We start from the raw sequence: 23,481 nt of genomic DNA, 5'->3' as shown, positions 1-23,481 counted from the left end.
TAGTACAAGATTTGAGAAAATTATCAAAGATGAAATCCCAAAGGATTCTTCTTACTGTCATTCTCTGTGGATGTGTGATAATTTTCACTACAAAAACTTTGCTACAAAACCCTGTCTAACATTATGCTTAAATCTACTCGACCTTCAACTAGGAATAATGTAAGTTACCAACAGATATAGCTTTCTGTTTCACAAATTTCATGTTGCACTCATGACCAAATTGCAAACACTAAGCAATTGTAGGCCGAAAAGGTTTCAAACTTCACTTTTACTAACGAAAACCTTAAAAGGCGTGTTGATTTCCGCTTGCTAATTAAGAACCTTAAGTTCTTATGTTATATTAATAAAGATAGTTCATTGCCACAATGCATGAATCCCTTGATATGAAAATTCATCACTTATGCACATGAGCGGCTTTTCTAATAATTCTGCTTGTAACAATCTCTCCAGCCTTTACATCGGGCTGACATATGTCTGAGTCTGAGACTGCAACATTGCAAGTAATTTACAAACTTTTCCAGACAGATTCTCGCTAATTCGTGTCCATGTTGCGTTTAGAACTATGACGTTTCATACAAACAAGTAAATCATTCACCAGTGCCTTCAATTTCACTCTATACTTCAATTCATTATACACATCTTCAAAGATAAATTTACTCTACACTTTAAGAAGAGTCACCGCTTGCATCATGTGCTACAACACCATTGCAGAGTAAAACATCTTTCTAGCTATAAACTACAACGAGGAATTTTAACTACTTACATTACCCATCTTTTTCGATAATAAGAGCTGTTAAACTTTGCTATGATGAATGCATACACAGTTTATCATGTGGTATCTACATGTGCTTATAGGTACAACAAATTTTCAAGAGTCCGAAAAAGAGAACGTTGGAAGCAAAATTTCAGCTGAAAAGAAACAACTCTACTGCAAAAAATAACAAAAATAATATTTGAGCCAAATTGGACCCTGAAGTTCCCAAATACTCCAAGCTCTAACCCTTAGGGGCTGTTCCGCTTGCAAGATTATATCTCGAGATTAAATATGTATTGTATTTGGTTTATGAGATTGAACCCACAACTCAATCCTAGATCGATAATCATGTGATAATTAGTCATAGCCACCCCCTCCAACTAAAATAATCCCAGAAGTCAATCCTAAGCTACATCTCACGATTAATTTGTCTAACAAACCGAACAACCACTTACTTGACACAATATACACAACATAAATATCTAAACAGATGAAAAAGGGGAAAACGATATACATACCATTTCCCAAATAGAAAGCAGTCAGACCCCGATAAATTTCTGTTCAAATTCCCAATGCTGGAAACACCATCAAAAAATTCTTCGAGGAATCCACAATTCCACATACATATCTATCTATCTATATAAACGCATAAATATATAATCGCAATGTTATAATCAATAGGATATAATATTCCCCCCAACGTTATATGTATGTGTGAGTTGGTATAATATAATGTATTACATGCAGATTGATAGAGATGAAGAAGAAGGAAACCAAAATCTCAACTAATTGTTCCTTTTATCTGTGGAAGGAGATTTATTTCGTGTGTGATTTCTCCCCTTGTTTCCTTCGTTTCCCTCTCCTCTCTCTTTTTACTCCCAATTTCTTTCATTTCTGTTAACGTAACCACAACCAGCTGAATACGTAAAACGGCGACATTCAACGTACCGATATTGCCCTTCAACATTCACTTTTTTATTACTTTTATTTTTATATTTACTTTGTTTTATAATAATAATTGTATTTTTATTTTATTACTGTCGATTTTCATTTACTCCATTATTTTATAGTGAACCTTCAAAGTTTTAAACTAGCGATATGTTGCTAATTTTGCTGACTTGTTAACTCTGCGTGTACAAAATATTCACGGTGATATTAGTATGTCAACATAAATTCACTTGATATACTTATGAGCACGAGACTAAAAAATTGTGTTAAAAGTAGGAGTGATTAAATGTTTTGTTTCTTTATCAAAATGACTCCACTTAGTTGATACATCCCAAAAAGAAATGTGGCTCACTTAGTTGAGACGGAGAAGAGGTTTGATCCGTTGCTAACTTTTCTAAGTTGCTAACTCTGCTACCTCATCAACACTAAAAATATCAACACGACCACATTGAAATAGTCAACATAAACTTAGTTGATATTTTAATACACTATGTAGACATTGATATTTTAAATGTCAACTCAATATATTAAAATGTCAACACAACTCAGTATATTAAAATTTCAACACAAATTTGTGTTCACATTTTAATATATTCGTATTGACATTGATGAGTTAGCAAGTTAGCAATTTAAGAAAAGTTAGTATTATAACACACTCCAAACGAAGAAAGTATTAAATAGAGAAAATAAAATAAAATAGAGATTACTTGATATTTTTTTCCAGTAAGGAGTTAGCTTGGTTTAGACAAATCAAAAATGAAAATAGCTCATCTTCATTAGAACGAAGGAGTAATAAACAATATGAATATAACAACGAAAAACATGCAAAGAAAACACTCTCTCCGGTCCCATTAAATTTCTTATATTTGATTTGTACATATTTAATACTTCCTCCATCCGGGTTAGTTGCACATTTTCTTTTGGGCATGGAGATTAAGGAATGAGTGGTTAATGTTTCAAGTAGAATGAGTAATAAAGTAGATAAAGTGATTGGATATTTTAGTTATATTATTAATTATATTTTTTATCCAATTTTCCGTATCAGTATTTTTTATATATTCAAAATTATTTTAATTGTTAATAAAGTTTGAACAGTAAATAAACAAATTTCCGTGTATAATGTAAACAACAAAATGTAAAAGTATTCCATGTATATTCAAATTTAAATCAAAAGTGAGCTCCCAAATCTAAATGGCAGTAGATCAAAAAGTTTAAAATTGTGGGTTTACCACCACCCACCATTTTGTGGCCAACGGGAAAGAGGTTGGGGTTTGTTAGCTACATGGATTAATCCACCCTCCATCTAAATTCTCTTGTTAGCCATGGTAGATCTAATGGAGAAATTGGAGGTGGAATAAGACGTTAATGGAGAAATTGGAGGTGGAATAAATAGTGTTTTTAGAGAGATGCGTGGAAGAGTTTAGTGAAGCTGGAGGCGGAAGAATTTAGGTTAGAGAGAGACTGAGTTTGAAGAGAGAGGGACGTGTTTTTTTCCAAATGAGGGGTGGATGGGTTGGTGGGTGATTAATTTAACATTTTAAGTGTAATATGGGCATGATCAACTAACACTAATTTTTACCTAAAATAGAAAGAGCGCAAGTATCTTGGGACGCTCAAAAAGGAATTTAGTGCAAGTAACGCGAGACGGAGGGAGTACATTATTTGACTTTGTGAACAAAAATGGGTAGGAAAAGTTGGAGTGTGACCTCTATTTTTAAATTAATTTTATAATAATTATGAGTAGAATGAATTAATGAAATGTAGGATCCACTTTTTAAAAATTATAAAGGTGAAATGATACATTTATTGGGATGATGCGTCAAAATAAGGAAATATGAGATATTAATGGGGATAAGAGGGAGTAAGGAGTAAGGGTGGAAAAGACAAAAAAAGAACTAACATAAAATATGAAATTTGATGTTCCCTCCATCCCACTAAATGAAACAGTTTTTCTTTCAGGCACATGATTTTATCTAGTATTGAGATATTATTTTGTGAATTAAGTGAAGAGAGATTAGAGTAAGAGAGACAAAAAATAGATGTAATGTTGTTTCTATTTTACTAAATAGTATATAACCAAAAAAAGAAAAAATGTTGTGGATGGATGTAGGGGTGAGTATTTGGTTAGTTGGTACCATTATTTCGGGATGGAGGGAGTATGAAACAAGATGTTGTGGATGAATCAAGTAGGGTTGGGTATTTGGTTATTCGGTTCCAAAAGATTTTATTTTGGTTAGTGCTTATAGAAATTTTCAATTATAACCGAAGAACCGATGAAAGTGTTAATTAATAGTCCATTTCATCCCAACTCATTGTTTTGAGCGTGCCATTGTTAGTGCTCGGTTTGCCTCACACTTGTTTGAGGCCATTGTTGTTGACTTGCAACAACATGCTCGTTGAACTTTTGCTTTTGTGTGTCCCACCTTTGATCCTAATTAGTTTGAAGAGCATTAGAAGAATGTTGAAAGGGTAATAATACCTTCACGAGGGGAGTCAAAACAATGGGAAACCTAGCTAGTTAAGGAGATTTTCATTGTCATTCTCTCTTCCATGAGGTTCATCTGGTTGAATATTGTTTGTGCCCTTGACAGGCTGTGGCATAGCTTCCATTGCTCCAAAGTTGGGTTCGGCAGCATGGTCATATATAGGTATTTTTCTTAGGAGATTAGTATTGAGCTCACAATCCTCCTATGGATGGATTCATTAAGCTTCTAATTAGTCTTCTCATCCATTCCCTCAGTTCTCGTTAATTCCCTCTATTTAGATGAAGAAACTTTGGCCATTAGAATTTTCAAAAATTCCATGGAGAAAAGTACCTCAAACTTAGGTTTTATTTGCCCTTGTCCAGATGAAGTCCCTTAGGTGGTGTCTATTGTTCGGTTACCTAGATAAAAAAACATCAAGATATAATCTAGAATTGAGTTGTGAGATTATTTTAGTCATATAGAGTTAGCTAGGACTTATTATCCCATGATTATCCATCTAGAATTGAATTGGGAGAATAAATCTTATGAACCAAACACACTACTAATTTAATCAAGGGATACAATCTTGCAAACCAAACACCCCTTAGTGAACACGTCGAAGTGTTCAACTATTGTCATGATGAGTCATCTACAACAGATGGCACATCTGTCTCTCTTGATGAGTCTATCAAATAAGTACTGGTACTAACTACACTATATACATCGTCGTCCTAGCTAAGATGTCACACTTTCTCTTTTAATTTTTTCCAAATAAGATAGCATATTTATATTTTTAATATTCTCTCTCTCCAATTAATACACACCAAATCACTTTTTCCCCTCTTCAATTAAAATATTAATTTCTCTTTCTCTCTCCATTTAATACTTACATGCACAATTCCTCTCTCCAATGAAACACATTGAATAATAACTAAGAAATATGTCATCTTAGCTGGAACGGACGGAGTAATTTGGTAAGGATGGGAGTCAAATGCATCATGGTTCAAGACCCTCTTTGAGTATAATGGGGTGAATAAAGTCGCCAAACTAAGTCCTTTATATATTCAAAAACTAGTTTTTTTAGTATCAAAGTCGAAGATTGTTAGAGTAACTAAAAGCATGCTTCAAGCTGCAGCTTGTTTTTATGTGATCTTATTTTATAAAATAAGTTAATGAAAAGAAAAAGTTTCCGTTATATTTTTTCATTTAATTCATACGAAAGAGTCCCAAGTATTCTGCATTGGTTGGTAAATGGTGATCGTGTTATCAGTAAAGATTTTCATACCCAACATCCTTGCAAAAATAAATAAAAACTCCTCTCTTCCTAAAAAATAGAAAACATTTGAAATGATACGGTTTTAATGCACAACTAATAAAGCGAGAGAGATAGAAAGAAAAAGTGATTGGAGTATTATTAGTGGAGAATCATACCCACCTCATTAGAGAGAAAAGTTTCCTTAAATAGAATTAATCTATTTTTAAGGAAAATCCCAAAATGACAAATGTGTTATATATTTTTCAAGGGACGGATCGAGTATTTCATAACCTAGACGGTTATGGTGTCTAAGTCTAAAATATCCTAAGTTTTAACCTTAGGTTACTAATGACTGGTGTGGTATAGCATTAAATGGAACCACGGGTCAAATTCTGGTTAATAGTTCAACTTGACTAATTATATCATATCAATGACGGTTTTTCTTAATTATCCCATGATTAGAAGAAAGTTTCAGCAAACTACGTATCTGAGTTCAATGACGTGACGCGTACATGTGCAAAAATAAAGACGTGACTGAGTAAGTGTATCAAACGACATCATTTAAGTAGGTAAATGTTTTGTCAAAATGCTTCCCATTTGTCACGCATCATACACAATTTCCTTAAAACTATGAAATTATGGAACAATCGAAAAAAATATAATCAACCATTTTTTAAGTTACGAGAGCGATGAGAATTTGACAAAATTTGGCAAATTGCTAACAAAGTAAATGAGGTGAGATGCATACTAACAATCTCAACTCGATATGAAATTGCAAAACAGAAGCAACGTGTAGACAGAAGACAACATGATGAACATTACAAAACTAATACTCCCTCCATCCCAACAAAGTTAAGTCAAAAGTTTTGGTCCCGTAGATTAAGTATGTTGAAAAATAGGAGAGAAGAATAAAATAGGAAAGATAAAGAGAAAGTAAAGTAGGTGATGGAATAAAGTAAGAAAGATTGAATGTTTTGATTTTTGTCGAAAAAGGAAATGACTCAATTTAGTTGGGACATGCCAAAAATGAATACAACTCAATTTAGTGGGACAGAGGGAGTAAGCGTGACATATTTCCACCTACATTCTTTCTATGCCACATATCAAACATAATTTCCCTCCAATATGAAATTGTGGAACAACTGAAAAAAATAAAAATAAAAAATAAGTGAAGAAGACCCAATCCTTAGGTAGAATAGGATTTTATGTAGTTTTATTTTGTATATTAAGTGGAATGAGTAAAGTAAGAGATGAAATAAAGTGAGTTATTTCTACTTTTAGTAATGAGCCATCTTAATTGAGACAAACTAAAAATGAAAGTGTATTCTCTTATAGAGGGAGTATAAATATTATAATATAATCGACTATTTTTTAAAGTCACGTGAATGATTATAATTTAACAAATTTGGAAAATTGCATGGAAAATAAATGAGGCGAGATGCATACTAACAATGTCGGCTCGATAAAGGAATTGCAAAGCAGAAGCAACGCGTAGGAAGAGAACAACATGACGAAACATTACAATAACTAATACATTTGGACATATTTCATCCTATATTCTTTCTCTGAGCTTTATAAGATTTTAAATTATCTCAACTAAATTGATTTGTTCACTAAATAAAAATTGGCATTGTCTTTTAAGTTCTTTGTATACAGATGCATATGTATTTCAACTAAATTAGGAGTAGAAACCGATGTTATTTAGTCTCGAAAGATTCGAATAGCCATCTAAAAAGCAAGATTTTCGATTCTAGTTTCTTCACATGAATATTAGTACTACATTCTGCAATAGGGCCTGAACATGCATGAAAATTTGAAAAGCAAAAAAGGGGAAAAAATAGGGTCAGGAAAAAAAGGAAAAGCTTCTTCCCATGGAAATTATTGTGCTAATGTACAACAAGGCCATCCAAGAAAAAACAAAGCCAAAAGTAAGTTTCCCCACTGCGCTCACGAAACTACAAGGACGAAGCGTTTTGCTCTATTGGCTTTCTCTCTCTCTCTCTCTCTCAACCAGTTTCGCGCTGTACCTGTATGCAAGTTAGCACTGGGAATAGACGCGTCACAGATCTGTACAGAGCTCATTGAGAAAAGTCGAAAGCAAGACCTCCAGAATGCCCAAAGCATAAATGCAGGACCCTTTTTTAACACCCCCCCTCCCCACCTCACTGTATGGTAGCAAAGTGAGTTGATGTGCACCAAACAAAGCAACCCCTGCAGAAACAAATGTCGAGGTGAGGGATATGTACAGATACAATCATGATTCATTGTTAAGACTTAGTTTAACCACAATTCACATAGCTTGATTTGCATAACCGGATGCGACACACATCGCTACTTTTAATAGCACAAACAACAGCAAAAATTAAAAAAGAAAGGACAAGACAACAATAGATATCTTTAAATTTTTACAGAATACCGACCACATCAAGCTGTCAAATTTTGCGCCCTTCACTTGACACTAATCAGCCGTCCAATGCATGAGTCTGAACCTATAAATAGAGTACAACTTAAGCTGATAAAAATTCAGAGCAAGAGCCATTTAAAAAAAAACATATCCTCCCATGAGGTGTGTATTAAGATCAATGGATGAGCATTATATTTATTGCATCATTACAGATTCTGCAATAATGAGGCATTTATACCTCTAACACATTGTCATCAGGACCACAGGACCCCTCATTCTTAAATCCATGAGATATATCACACTGAAGAATCCTCAGTTTTCCTTCCTGGCAAGATTATGAAGAAAATCGTCACCAACAGAGAAAAGCAGATGCAAATATCAGAGTCGAGATATGAAAAATTCCTCACTTACCTTAGTGCCATATATAAAGCCACCACCAACTGAAGGATGGAAACAAGCTACATTAACCTCATCTTCTGCACTGGGAAGAACTCTCACGAGTTCCATATCTGAAACTCTGTATATCTGTATGAAAGATGTGAATTCTGAGAAAAAAGTACAAAGCATAATACACAAAATTGATTCATACACACATACTATTCAAGTAGGTAAAAAGATTGTGAAAGAAATTATGCTATTATTCGTGCTTAGCTAATGAGTCAATAGTACCAGTAAAATCATAATGTGAAACCTAAGACAGCAAACTGGTTGCATGCTCATGTATGTAATGAGTTTGAACTCTCCCTATTTTAGCCATGGAAGCTTCAAAATTTAGTGTTGTCTGGGGCACGGGGAGTACAGCCCTCGAATCGGGGCACACTAATAGTTCAAAAATTGCCTAACACACTGTATATTCACTCCAAAAACAATTGAAGTCTATTACTAAATTTAAGTTACCTAAAATTTATTAAGCTGATGACAACAAAAGTTGAAATGACAGCACAATTACGCATATTAATAAATAAAGACTAAAGTCCAAATTGGTCCCTTACATTTGTCCTAAAAACATTTTAGTCTGTTGCCTTTTGATCCCAAACAATATGATTTGGTCCAAAGTTAAAAATTCTGTTAAAAACTTCAAGGTCATGTTAAAAACTTAACGGTCAAACGCAGTTTGACCAAATTAGTGACTTCATTTGGAATCTAAATAACCTGATAAACCTTATGATTTATCATTAGGTTAATCAGATTAATATTAATTAGGTTAATCGGGTTATTTAGATTCAAAATTAAGTAACAAATTTGGTCAAAATACGTTTGACCGTTAAGTTTTCAACGGAATTGTTAACTTTGAACTAAAACATATTATTTGGGACCAAAAAGTAACAAACTCAATGTATAGGACTAAAAAGTTTTTCAGGGAAAATGTAAAGGACCAATTTTGAACTTTAGTCATAAATAAATAAATGAATTTAACAAACACTCCCGCAATGTGTATTGAACTATGTAATAAATCATCTAGAGACCTACACCAACTGCAATAAATGCATCTAAGAAACCTTAACAACTGTACTCCATTTAATAAGATAAAATAATCCAAGTACAGAGAATAGGTGACCCTTCATCATCCTTATTCAGCCTTAATTCTTCAATTCCACCGCCACCACCAGAATTCCAACCGGCTACCGACTGGACCTTGGTTGCTGCTGCTAGGGTAGTCTGCCGCTGTGAAAGAGCTGTCGGCGGAGGTACTCAGAAAATCACCCCCGTCTCACCTCCTCAATTTCGCTCGCCCCATGCTGGTTGGTGCCATTACAACATAACCTAGTGCGCCCCAAGACTGGGGCACCCCAGATCGCATGGAAAAACATGTCTATGTCCTATACCACATTCGAAATACTAGGGATTCGTGTTTTAAGTATTTAAAAAACTGACATCATATGCAATCTGTATTTGCAAGCATGAGCAGCTTTTCACCTATGTGGTATGCTTCTTCCTACTTCGAGGTCAAGTCTTCTAAAGGGCATCTGTGAAGGATGTGGCATGTTGGTCTATTTTTCAAGCTAGATTCATACGTATTGACTGCGGCGCTTGGAACTAATCCTAAGTGTGGGTCATAGCAAAACAGAATTATCTCTTTTCATATAAAGTTGCAAATCCTTTTTATTTCATGAACACAAAAGTAAATTAAAATATATCTACTGTGTACCAGAATACAGGTAATCTGTACAAGCGAATGACTAGTAAATGTTGCATGCAAATCTCACCTCAAGAATTGTATAAATTGGTATAGTTGTGTCTCCATCAATGACAATGCTTTTAAGAAGTGAACTGTGGCGTCGACCATAAGCCAGTAACAGATGGTCTGAGGTTGGTGAAAACTGCAGTTGGAAAAGGACTTAGAATACATACAACATGCTAAAATATACACTGTACACGCAACCACAAAGGTAACATGGAGACTTGAGAAATCAATAAGATACGCTAGGCTAATAATTCGACTTTCATCATTGATAACATGCCACTCTATACTAAACTAGGCTGAAGCATTAGAAAATGATTGGTACAGGAGAGACAATGCTATTCATGACCAAAAAGGTTCGATAACTTCTTATGTTATTTTTTACTTGAGACAGTGCATTATGCCTCGTGAATCAAATTCATTCCAGAATAATCTCATTACATCTCAGTAAAATGCTAGATGTTTTCTGAGTACATACTACTAGTAATAAAACAGAAAAGGTACAATGTTTCAATTCCACCCACCACCCGGGAAAAAGTGTACTTGAACAGATTAGTGGATCCCAAAAATGTGCTACTTCATTTGCTTAATTGTAGCCCACAGTCCACCATATCTTTCCCTACCTCTATACTCTATAGTCTATACAATCCATACTCTCTGAGATGCAACTTTTGAAAATTTAACTAGCTCAGAGACGCAGATGGGTCATATTACAAATTAGACAATGTGAATGAAGGACTAATGGAAAGAAAAGGAGAAGAATCACTACAAAGGAAAACAAAGGATGAGGCTACAAATTTGTAAGATGGTGAACGACAGTCATGTATTAAGCCAAATGATTTCCTTTTTCATTCTTTTTCAAGAGAAGCAACATTGTAGAATCAATGAAAATCTTATAGCCGTAGAAAAGTATCAAATAAATAATTTGCAGGCAGATGAGATAAAAAAGGAAAATCCCCACTCAACTGTTGAAGTCTTAATAAGAAATCCCGCAGACTACTTAGCATGCTTTCCTACCATAAATTATACTCCCTCCGTCCCACGGAAATATGCCTTATTTCCTTCTTTGTCCGTCCATACAAATAGTCCATATCCATTTATGGCAACCTTTTTCTCCTTCTCTTTTACTTCATTATTTATGGGTCCCACCATTCACTACATAATCTCAACTACTTTTTCTTCTTCTCTCTTACTTTAACAATTACACATTAAACCCATGTCAACCCTAAATGGCCTATTTCTATGGGACAGAGGGAGTAAAAGCAGTAACACCATGCTTAGTATCAACAACATACAGTATGAAAATAATACTATGTAATTTCCTTTATTTTTTGGTAGATGAGATCTTATATTCATTATGGAAAGTTTGGAACTGAACTATTACTGTGATTTTCTTAATAAATTTATTTTCCCTTACAAATGTACACACAGGTTGTTAGGATCGATAGAAAAAGGAACTAAAACTATCAGCCAGATATATATTTTTAGATATTTCGTGGTTCATGTGCATATGAAGTCTTCATATATGTTTATGGTCCAACAACTTTTTACATATTACACACCTGTATCGAGGTCAAACAATGAGCAGCTCTAATTGCCCGGGATTGTAGAACGGATCCAAATCTACAAAAGAAGAGAACATCAAAACCAACACCAAATAAAATCATGTACAATCACATATTTATACTATAAATATGTTGCGACTCACGTAGCCTTCTCAAGGGAATATATCCTTAGCTCATAAATAATTTGGTGTGCGGAGACTGGATGTCTAGTTGGAGAAGTTGAGGCCCATGTAAGATCATGCTGAACCTGGCCTTGCAGTCCTGGATCGGCATCAATATTTGGTAGGATACATGCCACACAAGTAGCCAAGAACCTTCCGCACGGTGAAAAGTAGGCACCCATTTCACTATAAAATAACATACCATAAAAGCATTTAATTCACTTCAGCAAGGAGACATGGGGATACAGAAGGAAATACAGTTACTTTTGCCACATAATTCCTTTTCAATTAGCATCTTGAGTAAGACCTGAGACTCATTAACTACTTCCCAGAAACCACTAGAACCAATTCATTTTCCTTAACCTCATCAAGTGTCCATTGTTCGCAAACCACTAATCAACAATACCTTCATGTAGAGAATGTTAACAGTATTACATACCTACAAAGCACGGCATGGGGAATTGTTAACAGACGGCGTGATGTGTCAAGAGGTGCACATGGATTTTCCAAATCATGAGACCATATTCTCAGCTTCACAGTGCAAGGCAATTCAGCAGCTGCAGCCAGTGAGGTAGCTACCTCAGACTGGACTTGGGTTGTCAAAGAGTGTGAACTGCCCTGCTCTGGTGGAATATTGTTAAAAGCAGCACTACCACCGAATCCAGTTGCAGTTCTTGTTCGCGAGCGTGAAGAACGGTGTCGTGAACCTGCTCTTCCGGAAGCTCTTGAACCAACATTAGGAATTACTGGAGGAACAATAGATGATGCATTTGCTATTCCATTATAGGATGGCAAACCTTCGTTGGAACCACCAATTTGTGCATGCGTTATACGCTGTCCAGCTTGACTTTGACCAATCAACCACCCTTGCAGAAAAGGAAGGTCCCAGTATGCTGGATCGCCAAATCGAAGAAACAGATTGCTCTCCTCAGCTTGCACATCTGTCTCCATGGAATCAATAGCAGGTAGAGGAATAGCATCATCCGTTTCCCTCAATGACAGATTATTTTGTTGCTCTTCCCGCACAGGAGATTGGATTGGAGACAATACGAGTTCATACTGACCGGATGGAGTTGAATAAGTGAGAAGTCGCACAGAGGCAGAAGAAACACTCCTTTGATATGGAACATAAGAACTCATTTCAACACCCGCCTGTTGGGGAAGTAATGTATTATCACCTCTAGTAATAGAAGGCCCTATCAGAAATGGTATAGACATAATGGGCAACTCATTTCCTGAACTTGACTGAACAATGGAGTGAGCATCTGCTATATATATAGTAGGAGGGGGGTAGCGCGAGTACCCAGGGGATGTTGCAAAAGCAATTGCAGGATCTGAGGAGTCCAGATCATTGACCTGAAACAAGCAGCATAATGAAACTAATACGCTGCCGACAAACATTTACCAGCAGAAGTAGTACTAGTACCTCAGCAGTTAGAAGAAATGGAGCACCATGAGGATGAAAATGCACTGCACGGAGAGAACGCCGAGTCTTCAATATAATTGTTGGTGAGGAAGCCTCACCTCTTCTGTTATAATGCCATATATACAGCTGCCAGACAAGCAAGGTTAATAAACTACATACACCTCTACAATCTTACTACACTCTAAATGCTGACCTTATGGCCTGATGCTACAGCTAAAATTTCTCCGTGCGCATGGAAGGCAATAGAAGCTATAGGACGGTCTGCATTGAAGGATGTTTATTAACAAGTGACTATAGCAGGATAGTAATACATCTCAAAAGGTATGAAAATGCTAATATTGAGAGTAAATTACAAAAATCACGAGACCCAATACACTCCGCTGTCTTCGCGTTCCACAAGCGAACTTCATGGTCCAAACTTCCACTAGCAAGAACTTCTGCATAGAGTGGATGGAACCTAACCTGCAAGAGGTCCAATCAAAACTTCATGCTAAAATCAAGACTTACGAATAGGATGTGTATTTCCAGATTTGAAACAACACATCCAATGAACTAACTTTCTACAAGAAACTCAAATTCAACAAACCCAGAAATAGAATAAGTTATTTATTGCATGAAAGCCTTGCAAAAAGAGAAGAAGATGACGTTTTTGGATAATGTTTTTTAGGCTTCTACAAGTTCTAATGGAGGTGGACTACTTAGGAGGAATACCATTTGCTTCGCATGATTGCTTTCTAGTTGCACATAGTTATGCTGGTTTATAAAATTAGATTTTATGATTATAAAAATAAGAAGATAGTTTACCACCCAAGGTGTCCTCCGATGGCCACTCAACACCTTTAAGCACGTTCCACTTTTACAATCAATTATCTTCACTGTATGGTCTCCGCTGCCAGATTCAAAATGGAATAACATTGTATGTTCAAAAAATATACATATATGTGTGAGAGTAATGATGAGAGACTAACTGTGTAGAAGCCAATGTCTTCCCATCAGGACTAAATGCCGCCGCAATGGTTGACCTTGGTGGAGGCAGTAAAGGACAATACTTAGCTGATAAATGCAGTAATGACTCTGCCTCTCCCCTGTATGTCAGATATAATTTACAAATTCAGTTACTCTTGAGATTGGCATAATATAATCCAAAATATATATACAATATGGACTAAAGAGGAATGATGAGTACCATGACTGAAGTTCTTGTCTCACATCTTTTGCTAATTCACATTTTGATCCAGATGATTTACCATGGTGAACCGATGCCTTTCTCCAAAACCTTCTAGGTGTTCTCTTTGTTTGAGGGCATAACTCTCTATGAGCTAACAATTTCAGCACATTACTGCAAGCAGAATCAGAATGTCAAACCCAACTGGTATAATTAAATACTCCCTCTGTCCCACTACAAGTGATTGACACTCCTTCTTTGGTTCTCCCACTACAAGAAATCAATTTCCATTTTCAGAAAAAACAACACATTCACTCTCTTGCTTTATTCTCTCCACTTAATTATATAAATACTCACTCTGTTCCATTAGTGTTGGATCATATTCCTTTGGGATGTTTCATTATAGTTGGGTCATTTCCTTTTTTGGAAAAATACAACACACCTATCTCTCTTACTTTATTCTCTCTCTCTCTCTTACTTTCCTGTGTCCTACTTTATCATCTCCTTTACTGTATTCTCAATCTCACTCTACTTAACTTTTAAATATGTACATTTTCTTAATCACCGTGCCCAGAAGAAATGCTCCAACACTAATGGAACGAAAGGAGTACCATTTTCTTAAATCTCGTGCCAAAGAGACCATCACTTAGTAGTGGGATGGAGGGAGTACATATTTTTTTTAAAATTGCACAAATTTTCAGAAGGAGATCTTAACCATATAGACACGACGACCTAGTAAATGTAAGGTAATCACCATGAAACATGCATAAGAACCGAAAATAGCTCATGTGTACAATTACAGAGATTGAACTTAACACATCCAACCAAATACAAAATGCAACAATTCATCAAGTTGTCATCTAAGTTTATTTTTATTGTCATGGAACAGTTATATGACCAATGCAAATTGTCTGCCTATTCCGGAGAAAAAGAAAAAGGACTTAAAAGACACATTTATAACTAAGTTATATGCATTTAAGAAAAAATAATAGATAACTTATCACTGAAGTCACACGTGCTAAATAGGTCGTATCCACTATATAGGGGGAAAATCTGAAGAAAAACCCCCAAAAGGTCAAATATATTCAGATTGAAAACAAGATTTTCTCTTAATCTCTGTTTCATGCATAACTAAAATTATATTATAACCAAGAGCACTGAACGCCCCATAGAAACTGCATTCAGCAATAGAATAACATTACACGAAACAGAAAAAAAAAATTGCAGTTCAGTCATTAAGGATGGTATGAACAATTCATATGATCCAATTATACAATTTCTTCTAAAGCTAAAATTCAAAACAAGTACTCATCCCTACATTATTCTCTCACTTACTTTACTCTTTCTTCTAAAACGAGTATAGAAAATGAAACGCCTGTATTAAGGCAGAACGGAGGGAGTACTTAGTTCTAATTACATCATGAATCAAGTATTCAATTCAGCTGAATAAGCATGCACTAATTGAAAATTTGAACAATATCCCAGCAGAACAAAATCGCTTAAACACAATCATATTCCGGATCGGAAACACAAAATTGAAATGAAAACAGGGCAAAAAAATCCGACCTTTGCCTCAAATCCGAGTCACGAGCAGGCTCCACAAGCGGAGGTGCAAGCTGCCTAGAATTCGATGATGATGTTGGCGTGGCAGCAGCCGACGAGGCGGAATTCTCCGTCCAAATTGAGGACGACCTCATGATAAATCACAATTCACTATTTAAACGGACAATTCAATGCATAGATCCATTGATATCAAACAAATCGTGTCTCCAATCCATGAATCTCCGCAAATTAAAAAAAATTTGGGGGGTTTAGATTAGAAGCTCGGATTTAGTTGAATCGGCGAGCAATACCAATATATTATAATCAATTTACGGGGAGGATACGCCAAACTAGATCTTGGCGGTAGCGGTGGCGGTGGTGGGAGGGGGGGAGCGGTGGGGTAATTGTCTTCTCCGGCTATTGGGCTGTGTTATATGGTTTGATGCAATTGATGAGATCGCTTTTACATGATTGCCCTTCGATGAGGATGCGATGGAGCATCCGCAATAGGAAGGACTTCCCCACGAACTAGCTCTAGAACTTCCCAAAAAACACCTTCACGTCACTAGGACTTCCCACCTCCTTGCCACATTATTAGGACATCCCACTACACAATAGTTGACTAGCACTAGGACTAGCCAAAGCTCTAGCCATTAAAATAAATTAAAAAATACGATTAATTCATTTTAATCGTTGGTGTTTATCAAATATATAAAAAAAATGAAGTGCAATAAGTTGTAAATATTGATTATAAATAAAAAAAATTAAATTTTTTTTTAAAAAAATAAATAAATCAGACGTCCTACCTCTTATTCGTCGCCAACCCACAATAGCGGACAAGCGCACGGACAAGGAGACGGACGACCTCTCGTCCTCCTGGGACGTCCGTCACCCGCTTGCCGCTCACAATAGTGGACTGGCACATGGACTAGCGGCTAGTCCACTATTGTGGATGCTCTTATTCTCCGAAGAAATGAAATCATACTCCATCGCATTCATGCGATAAGAGTATACGCTTTTAATTAAGCACCGATTTTAATGCATAATTAATAAAATAAGAGAAATGTAGAGAGAAAAAATAATCAAAGTATTGTTAATGAAGAATGAGTCTCACCTCATTAAAGAAAAGATAGTTTCCAAAGTTAAAAAGTGTATACTATCGTAGGACGGAGTGAGTACATACAAAAAATTTCACCAAGCTTTTAATTTAGTACTACAAAAAGTTTTAATTTATACTCTCTCCATTTCCTCATAGTTGAGTCATTTTTTCCATTTCGGAAAGTTCTTTCGTAGTTCTCTCAAACCCTAAACCCTAAAATTTTCTCATACTCGAGTCATTTCTATATATGATAACACGTTTTTTTTTCACTCTCATTCTACTCTCTCTTACTTTATTCTCTCTACTTTATTCATTTTCTACTCTGTTATTTCTTACTTTTTTCTCTCTCGTACCTTTTTTATCTATTTATTTAACAAACTAAACATTCATTTCTTAAACTATGTGGCAAAATTTTTTTGCCTCCATTATGAGGGAATGGAGGGAGCATAAATTATATTCTCTTCGTTCCTAAAATATACTCCCTCCGTCCCCCATTAAGAGTCACATTTTTCCATTTCGGTCTGTCCCCAATTAAGAGTCACACTTCATTTTTACCATAAATAGTAAGTAGGTCCCACATTCCACTAACTCAATTCACTCACATTCTATTATAAAACCAATATAAAAAAATGGGTCCCACATTCCACTAACTTTTTCAACCAACTTTTCTTTACATTTCTTAAAACCCGTGTCCGGTCAAAGAGTGACTCCTAATAGGGGACGGAGGGAGTATGAACTATTTCCTTATTAGCTCGTCCTTGAAAAAAATATGACTTTCTAATTTTGTACTAATATGTAAAATAACAGAATAACCCTATATATAATTTTATTTACAACTTATACCATTATACTGCACTATTAATAATGTGGAGCTCACTCTCCACTAACACTATTTACACTACTTTTAATTTCTCCCTCCTACTTTACAAATTATACATTAAAACATGTGTCAAACCAAATGCTCATATTTTTCAGAAATGGGAGGATGCTAAACCCTAATAGAGGCGTTTCTTTTCGGCACGAGATTTAAGAAAAGTTGTGTTATGTGAGTTACGTAAATGAATAACAAAGTAGGAAAGGAAAAAAGTAAAGAGATGAAGAGAGAATAAAGTAAGAAAGAGTAAAGTAAGAGAGAATAAAAGTTGTTATTTTTTGCTTAAAAAGGAAACGACTCAGCTATTAATGGGACAACCCGAAAAGAAATACGACCCAGCTACATGGGGACGGAGTGAGTACTATTTTATAAAGTTTCAAGTTAATACATTTTGCTTCATATATCCCGCTACAATCGTTAGTTTTTCCTCAATCTATCATCCTCCTGCATATTTAATTTATGTCCTAAAAGTTAGCATATGACAACAAAGGATGTCCAAATAATTCAAAAATGCAAGGTATTTTCTCTTCACTTATGGAAGAGATATTATGACAGAAATCATAAGGATGGGAAAAGTAGCCACAAGGCCATTAGTGCAACCTTCCACTGCAGAAAATAGGATGCCGATGGTTCACCAAATGGATGAAGGAAATGAGGGAGAAGCTACGGCGTTGTGGTGGAATAGCTTCTACGAGCTCGAGCCTGACTACACTAAATATTACATGATCGTTTTAGGGAAAAGGGCTTGGAACGTAGGCCATATTTTGCTCTGCAACAATGCTGATGGAGGAGACAGAAGAGAGAGAGGAGAGAAGTGTAGTGTTGACGTGGGCGCATGCATGGTGTGGCTCGATTCAAAGAAGGCGAATTCTGTGGTGTACATGGTTTTGGGAGCATGACCAAGTTCAGTTTGACTCAGTTGAATCAGATTGCAATCGTCTCGACATCGCCGACCATGATTTCGTTTAGGCCGTGAGTGAATGCAGAGAGGAGGAGGAATGGCTAAGGCAGATTCCCAATCATAAGGGGGTGAGTGCCGCAAGTGATAGTTCTTGATCACCCGACAGTGGGGCTTCATGACGCATTATAGATTGTATTCGATTCTAGAAGGGGTGTGCAACGGGCGTAGCTACGGCGGCGTGGCCGCTCTTTATAGAGCAGTTTTACAATGAGAAGTTAGTGACAAAGGATTTGAGGATTGGAGTTTCCGTTGGTCATAAAAAGTGATGGTAGAAGGGGCACCAAGGCAGGGAGGCGGTGCGGGTGGTTATGGAATTTAGAGGCACAAATGAAGGGGAGAGCGGCTATGCCGCCGCTGAGTACATAGAAATTGCCATAGGAAAATTTGAGATGATAGATTGAGAAAAAACTAACGGCGTGAAACCGTATGAAGCAATATTTATTAACTTGAAATTCTTATGATACATTTTTATGATTTATGTTAACTTAAATTTTTTTTTACTATACTAAAATATTGGTGAAACTTTTTGTATGTTTAGCGTAATTTCCCCTTATTCCGCTCACATTACTATATTTATGATCTATACATATTTAAGATTTCGTAATCTAATTTCTCACCTTTCATGACTATTGGGAATGGATGATAGTAATAGTATAATGCTAGAAATTATGTTTCCAATTAAAATTTTAAAAAAAATAGTTACTCCTTTTTTAACTACTTCGTCCAATATTTAAAAATAGAAATTCTTTCTTTTTTATTAGTTTCTTCAAAATATAAAAACTTTCCATTTCAGGAAATGAACCTCATAATCTACTAACACTAATTTCACCACCTTTCCTTTTCTTTTCTCTTACTTTCTCCATTTTTTCTCTTCTTCTTTTTACTTTACTAATTTTGCATTAAAACTCGTGTTGTTTCAAAGTTCATATTTTAAGAAATGGAGAAAGTATTTCATTACATTACTACTCCCTCCCGTCCGCCATTAGGAGTCCTATTTATGGGCGGCACAGGTTTTAAGAAATATTAAGAAAAGTGGGTGGAAAAAAGTTAGTTATATGGGGGTCCCACTTGAATATATTAGTTTTAAATAAAATGTTAGTGGAGTGAGTTAGTGGAAGGTTGGACCCTATTAAATGACAAAGGTAAAAGTGAACCAGGGCTCCTATTCACGGACGGACTAAAATGGAAAAACGAGACTCCTATTCACGAACAGAGGGAGTATATTTTTTAAAATCTCAAAGGTTGTTTACCTAAGTCATGTAATGTTCATCATATGCGGTTGTCATTTAATTCTCTTCTCATTTAAGGGCGTGTTCACTTTGTGCTAATTAGACAATTCTAAGCCCAATTGGGAGAATTATGATTGTTCACCTTCCAACGATTTATTGGAGGAAGCCCTAAAATTGGGCAAAGGCCCGCACTATTAAAAAAATGGGCAAGATTGAAATCTTGGACAACAGGTAAGATTTGTTAGTGCATTGGGCTCTCCACCAAGAAATGAATTTGATTTTACACATTTGCCCTACCTTTCCACCTCATTACCTTCTCTCTCACTCATTTGGGGTTAAATTTGTCGATCCATAATTCCATTAGGTCAAAGTCTAGCATTTAGGTTACTCTTTGGTGCATATTTAAAATAAAATCTTGTACACTAAAGAGAACACGCCCTAAAGAGTATTTATTGAGTTTAGATACGTATCCCATGAGTATTTATTCTATCTGTTTAATTAAATGAGATGCTGATCTTAAAAACCATAAGCTTTGATTCAATACCAATATTAAAAACCATAAGCTTTGATTCATTAATGTATTTTCTACGAACTTTGAATAGTGATAAAATTATAAACTTGGTGTCAATTTCTCATGGTGGTTCATTCTTCAAACCCAACAGACATACATGGCGTAATTTATCTTTTTATGCACATAATATCCAACGTCAAATTGAAGATTTAGAGTGTCAAAACGACGTTATTCCATGTATAAATTGGACTAAGCCACATATATTTCACTGGCTAGCCATGTATATTCAATATCTTCTGAAAAAATTCTATAGTTGGTCAGGTTCGAAAATTTTCACACTTTACAAAGTTTGTGATTTTTAAGAATACTTTAAAAGTTTGCAGGAAACACCAAAATTCGCTCAAAGTGTTGATTACAATACAAAAGGAAAAACTACTCCTAGTTTGGTTCAAGTTGCTATTATTATGTATCATATTTCCTAAATGAGTTTACTGTAATTCAAGGATCCATATTGGTTTTACATTCCCTCGAAGCTAAACACTAGTTGGAGATATTGTACACCTAGGATAAGTTAATTATGTATCATAGGCTACAACCACGCCTAAATTTGTGTAAGCAATATTCTTCAAGTGAATGGAGCTATCATAGTATTAAGCAAGCTAGAGTATTGTAACCACATGGACTAGCAAGCTAGATTTGTAACTCCTAGAGGCTCATAAGGCTCTAATGTTCTCGCTCTCAATTAACATAACCGTTTTAAGAGGAGTTAATTGTAACGTCAACTAGACTCTTCTAACATGCAAACCTCCTCTCACGGTTATGTTACACGTCAATAAATCATCATAGATGTGTCACTCAAACATGAAGCATTATCCAACACTTAGAATAGAAGCAAATTAACAAACAAAACGGATATTAAATAAATAGGAACTATATAAACCAAAGCCGTTGCTAACACATCTCTAGAATTCTATGTGTTTAGTTACACATGATGGAATAATCTACACACATAGTTTGTAGAGAAAACATAGAAAAAATAAGAACTAAAGCAATATAACCCTAAGGTTGAATCTTGTAGTCTTAATCTCCTCTGGAATCCACTCTTCAAATTCCTTAAGCAATGATCATAGTGGAAGGAACTCTAAACTATTATGCTCTGGTATTATGATGTAAAAGGATCTCATTTTGTGAAGCTTGAAGGGTTATTTATAACTCCAAAATTGTGTCTCATAATATGGTAAATCTTCAGCACATAGTAAGTCTTGGAGAGAGAAAAGTCATCTTGTAGCTTCTATATCTCGATCAGCGGCCGCTGCATGTGTTTCAGCGGTCGCTCGACGTGTTCATCATTTCAGCTAAATTTTCCAAAGTAGGCCACTATGGTGGCAGTGGTCTCTGGCGGCCAACGGTGGCTGGCATAGATGCGGTGGACCGCTGGCTGGCTCGAATACTCCAGATTTTCATGTTCAACTTTTTGCTATCTTTTTAGGCTCTATTTTGCACATTCCTCACAAAACTCGTCAAAATACCAAAATATATAAAATATGCAAATAATGGACATGTAATGCAATTTTGACACTCAAAACGTGTTAGAGTTTGTATACTAGAAATCACGTTTCGAGTGATTGAATACTGTAAATCTCTTATTTTATTTTTCAAGGAATAAAACAGATTATTTTTGTCATAATGTTGTTATGTTTTACAATTAATGGATGTTAATTGCATGTTTAAATGTATAAGTTAACTTAACAAGGTCTAAGTCTTTGTTTTAGTAAACCGGTTGTGGGCGGCGTCCACTTTAAGGTAACACGGTCAGTCCTAAACAAAGAAAAAGAAGAATTTCACAACCTAGATGGAATTAGACTATTCATCGAGAAAGGTTGCAATGTCAGTCCACATATTTCTAAGCCTTACTGAAATAAGATGACATTGGTGTGGTATAGCACTGAACGGATCTAACAGCAAGACTTGTCCTTAGTGCTATCTACTGAAAGGCGAGGTCTTGATAAATATTTGTTTCTTAATCAATGTAGGTTAGCATTGAGCATACGGTATTGATTATGCATTACTTTGACTTATCAAATGGTGCGGGTTTTTCGTAACCCAATAAACCTGATATATTGGGTAGTGGCGATTAATATCTAGCTGTGCTAGGATTGCTTTATATTGAATCGTGCGCGAGGAGAGTCTCGTTTGATAATGTCCTCAAGAGGAGCGCGAAATAAGGTTTTATTATTCGGAACCTAGCTAGTTGGAGTTTGATTACTCTATGAATAATAAATAAGCGTTTCATGCTAAGTCCACTCTTGGAATTAATAAGAAGTTAATTAATTAAGTCCATAGAGACATTAATTAATTAATGGACATTTTTATCTTAAGCGCGGGAAATGAAAGTTAAAACGAAAACCCGGATTACTTATAATTTCGGATTTGGATGGGGAGAGTTCAATATTACTTCTGTAGTGGCTGCTCGTAATATTCCAATTAAGCTTATATTAAATTGTGGGTTCAATTTAATTAGTAAAAAGTAAATTGGATGAGCCCATATCCAAAACCTTCCATAGATCCATGTCTGGGCCCAAAAGGAACTTAATATAAATAGGAGAATAAAGGAGACATAAAAATTACAATTTATTCTCAAAAAAATTTCAAAAATTTCGCCCCCCTCATATTGAGCTGGTCGAATTTCCCTCTCCTCTTAGGAGTAGTTTTTCTGTGTCTTTTATTTAAGTCCTAGTATTCTGGTGAGATCAGCCCACACTGATATCGGAGTACAGTTCGGGAACCAGAGAGAAGATCTGTGGTCTAGTATTCAAAGCGTCACGTGGAGAAGTCTGCTAGCCATCTTCAATTCTTTGGAGAATTAATTAGGTATTATTTCTGCTCCTCCGTAGAAAAGCATGTTTTAGGTTTCAATATTCTTAAAGCATGATTAATTCA

The 23,481-nt window shown here is 35.5% G+C and overlaps 2 protein-coding genes across 6 annotated transcripts; one reads left to right on the top strand and one right to left on the bottom strand.

Annotated features, from left to right (window-relative positions):
- Positions 1 to 7,265: 7,265 nt before the first annotated feature.
- Positions 7,266 to 16,338, bottom strand: LOC125221640. 5 transcript variants are annotated; one of them, XR_007176392.1, is made up of 16 exons: positions 15,892 to 16,303; positions 14,347 to 14,499; positions 14,129 to 14,245; positions 13,965 to 14,049; positions 13,514 to 13,622; positions 13,354 to 13,421; positions 13,161 to 13,286; positions 12,174 to 13,090; positions 11,717 to 11,920; positions 11,571 to 11,631; positions 10,034 to 10,147; positions 8,238 to 8,351; positions 8,065 to 8,151; positions 7,843 to 7,911; positions 7,527 to 7,633; positions 7,266 to 7,449 (listed from the first exon to the last, which is right to left on the bottom strand). XR_007176392.1 is itself a non-coding variant. In XM_048123820.1 (15 exons), exons 1-14 carry the CDS (start codon positions 16,020 to 16,022, stop codon positions 7,885 to 7,887), a joined length of 2,313 nt encoding a protein of 770 aa, XP_047979777.1. In that variant the 5' UTR covers positions 16,023 to 16,303; the 3' UTR covers positions 7,266 to 7,633; positions 7,843 to 7,884. The 5 variants fall into 5 exon arrangements, 1 of the variants encoding a protein (XP_047979777.1); XM_048123820.1 differs by having other exon boundaries at positions 7,266 to 7,633; XR_007176393.1 differs by lacking the exons at positions 7,266 to 7,449; positions 7,527 to 7,633; positions 7,843 to 7,911; positions 8,065 to 8,151 and adding an exon at positions 9,385 to 9,646 and having other exon boundaries at positions 8,263 to 8,351; positions 15,892 to 16,338.
- A 2,068-nt stretch (positions 16,339 to 18,406) lies between these two features.
- Positions 18,407 to 18,739, top strand: LOC125221074 (scopoletin glucosyltransferase-like). The gene has a single exon (XM_048123204.1). The coding sequence runs from the start codon at positions 18,407 to 18,409 to the stop codon at positions 18,737 to 18,739; it is 333 nt and encodes a 110-aa protein (XP_047979161.1).
- Positions 18,740 to 23,481: the final 4,742 nt, after the last annotated feature.

This window comes from Salvia hispanica, chromosome 4 (genome assembly GCF_023119035.1).
Source record: "Salvia hispanica cultivar TCC Black 2014 chromosome 4, UniMelb_Shisp_WGS_1.0, whole genome shotgun sequence".
NCBI classification, from domain to species: domain Eukaryota; kingdom Viridiplantae; phylum Streptophyta; class Magnoliopsida; order Lamiales; family Lamiaceae; genus Salvia; species Salvia hispanica.
This window is presented reverse-complemented; position numbering and strand designations above follow the sequence as displayed.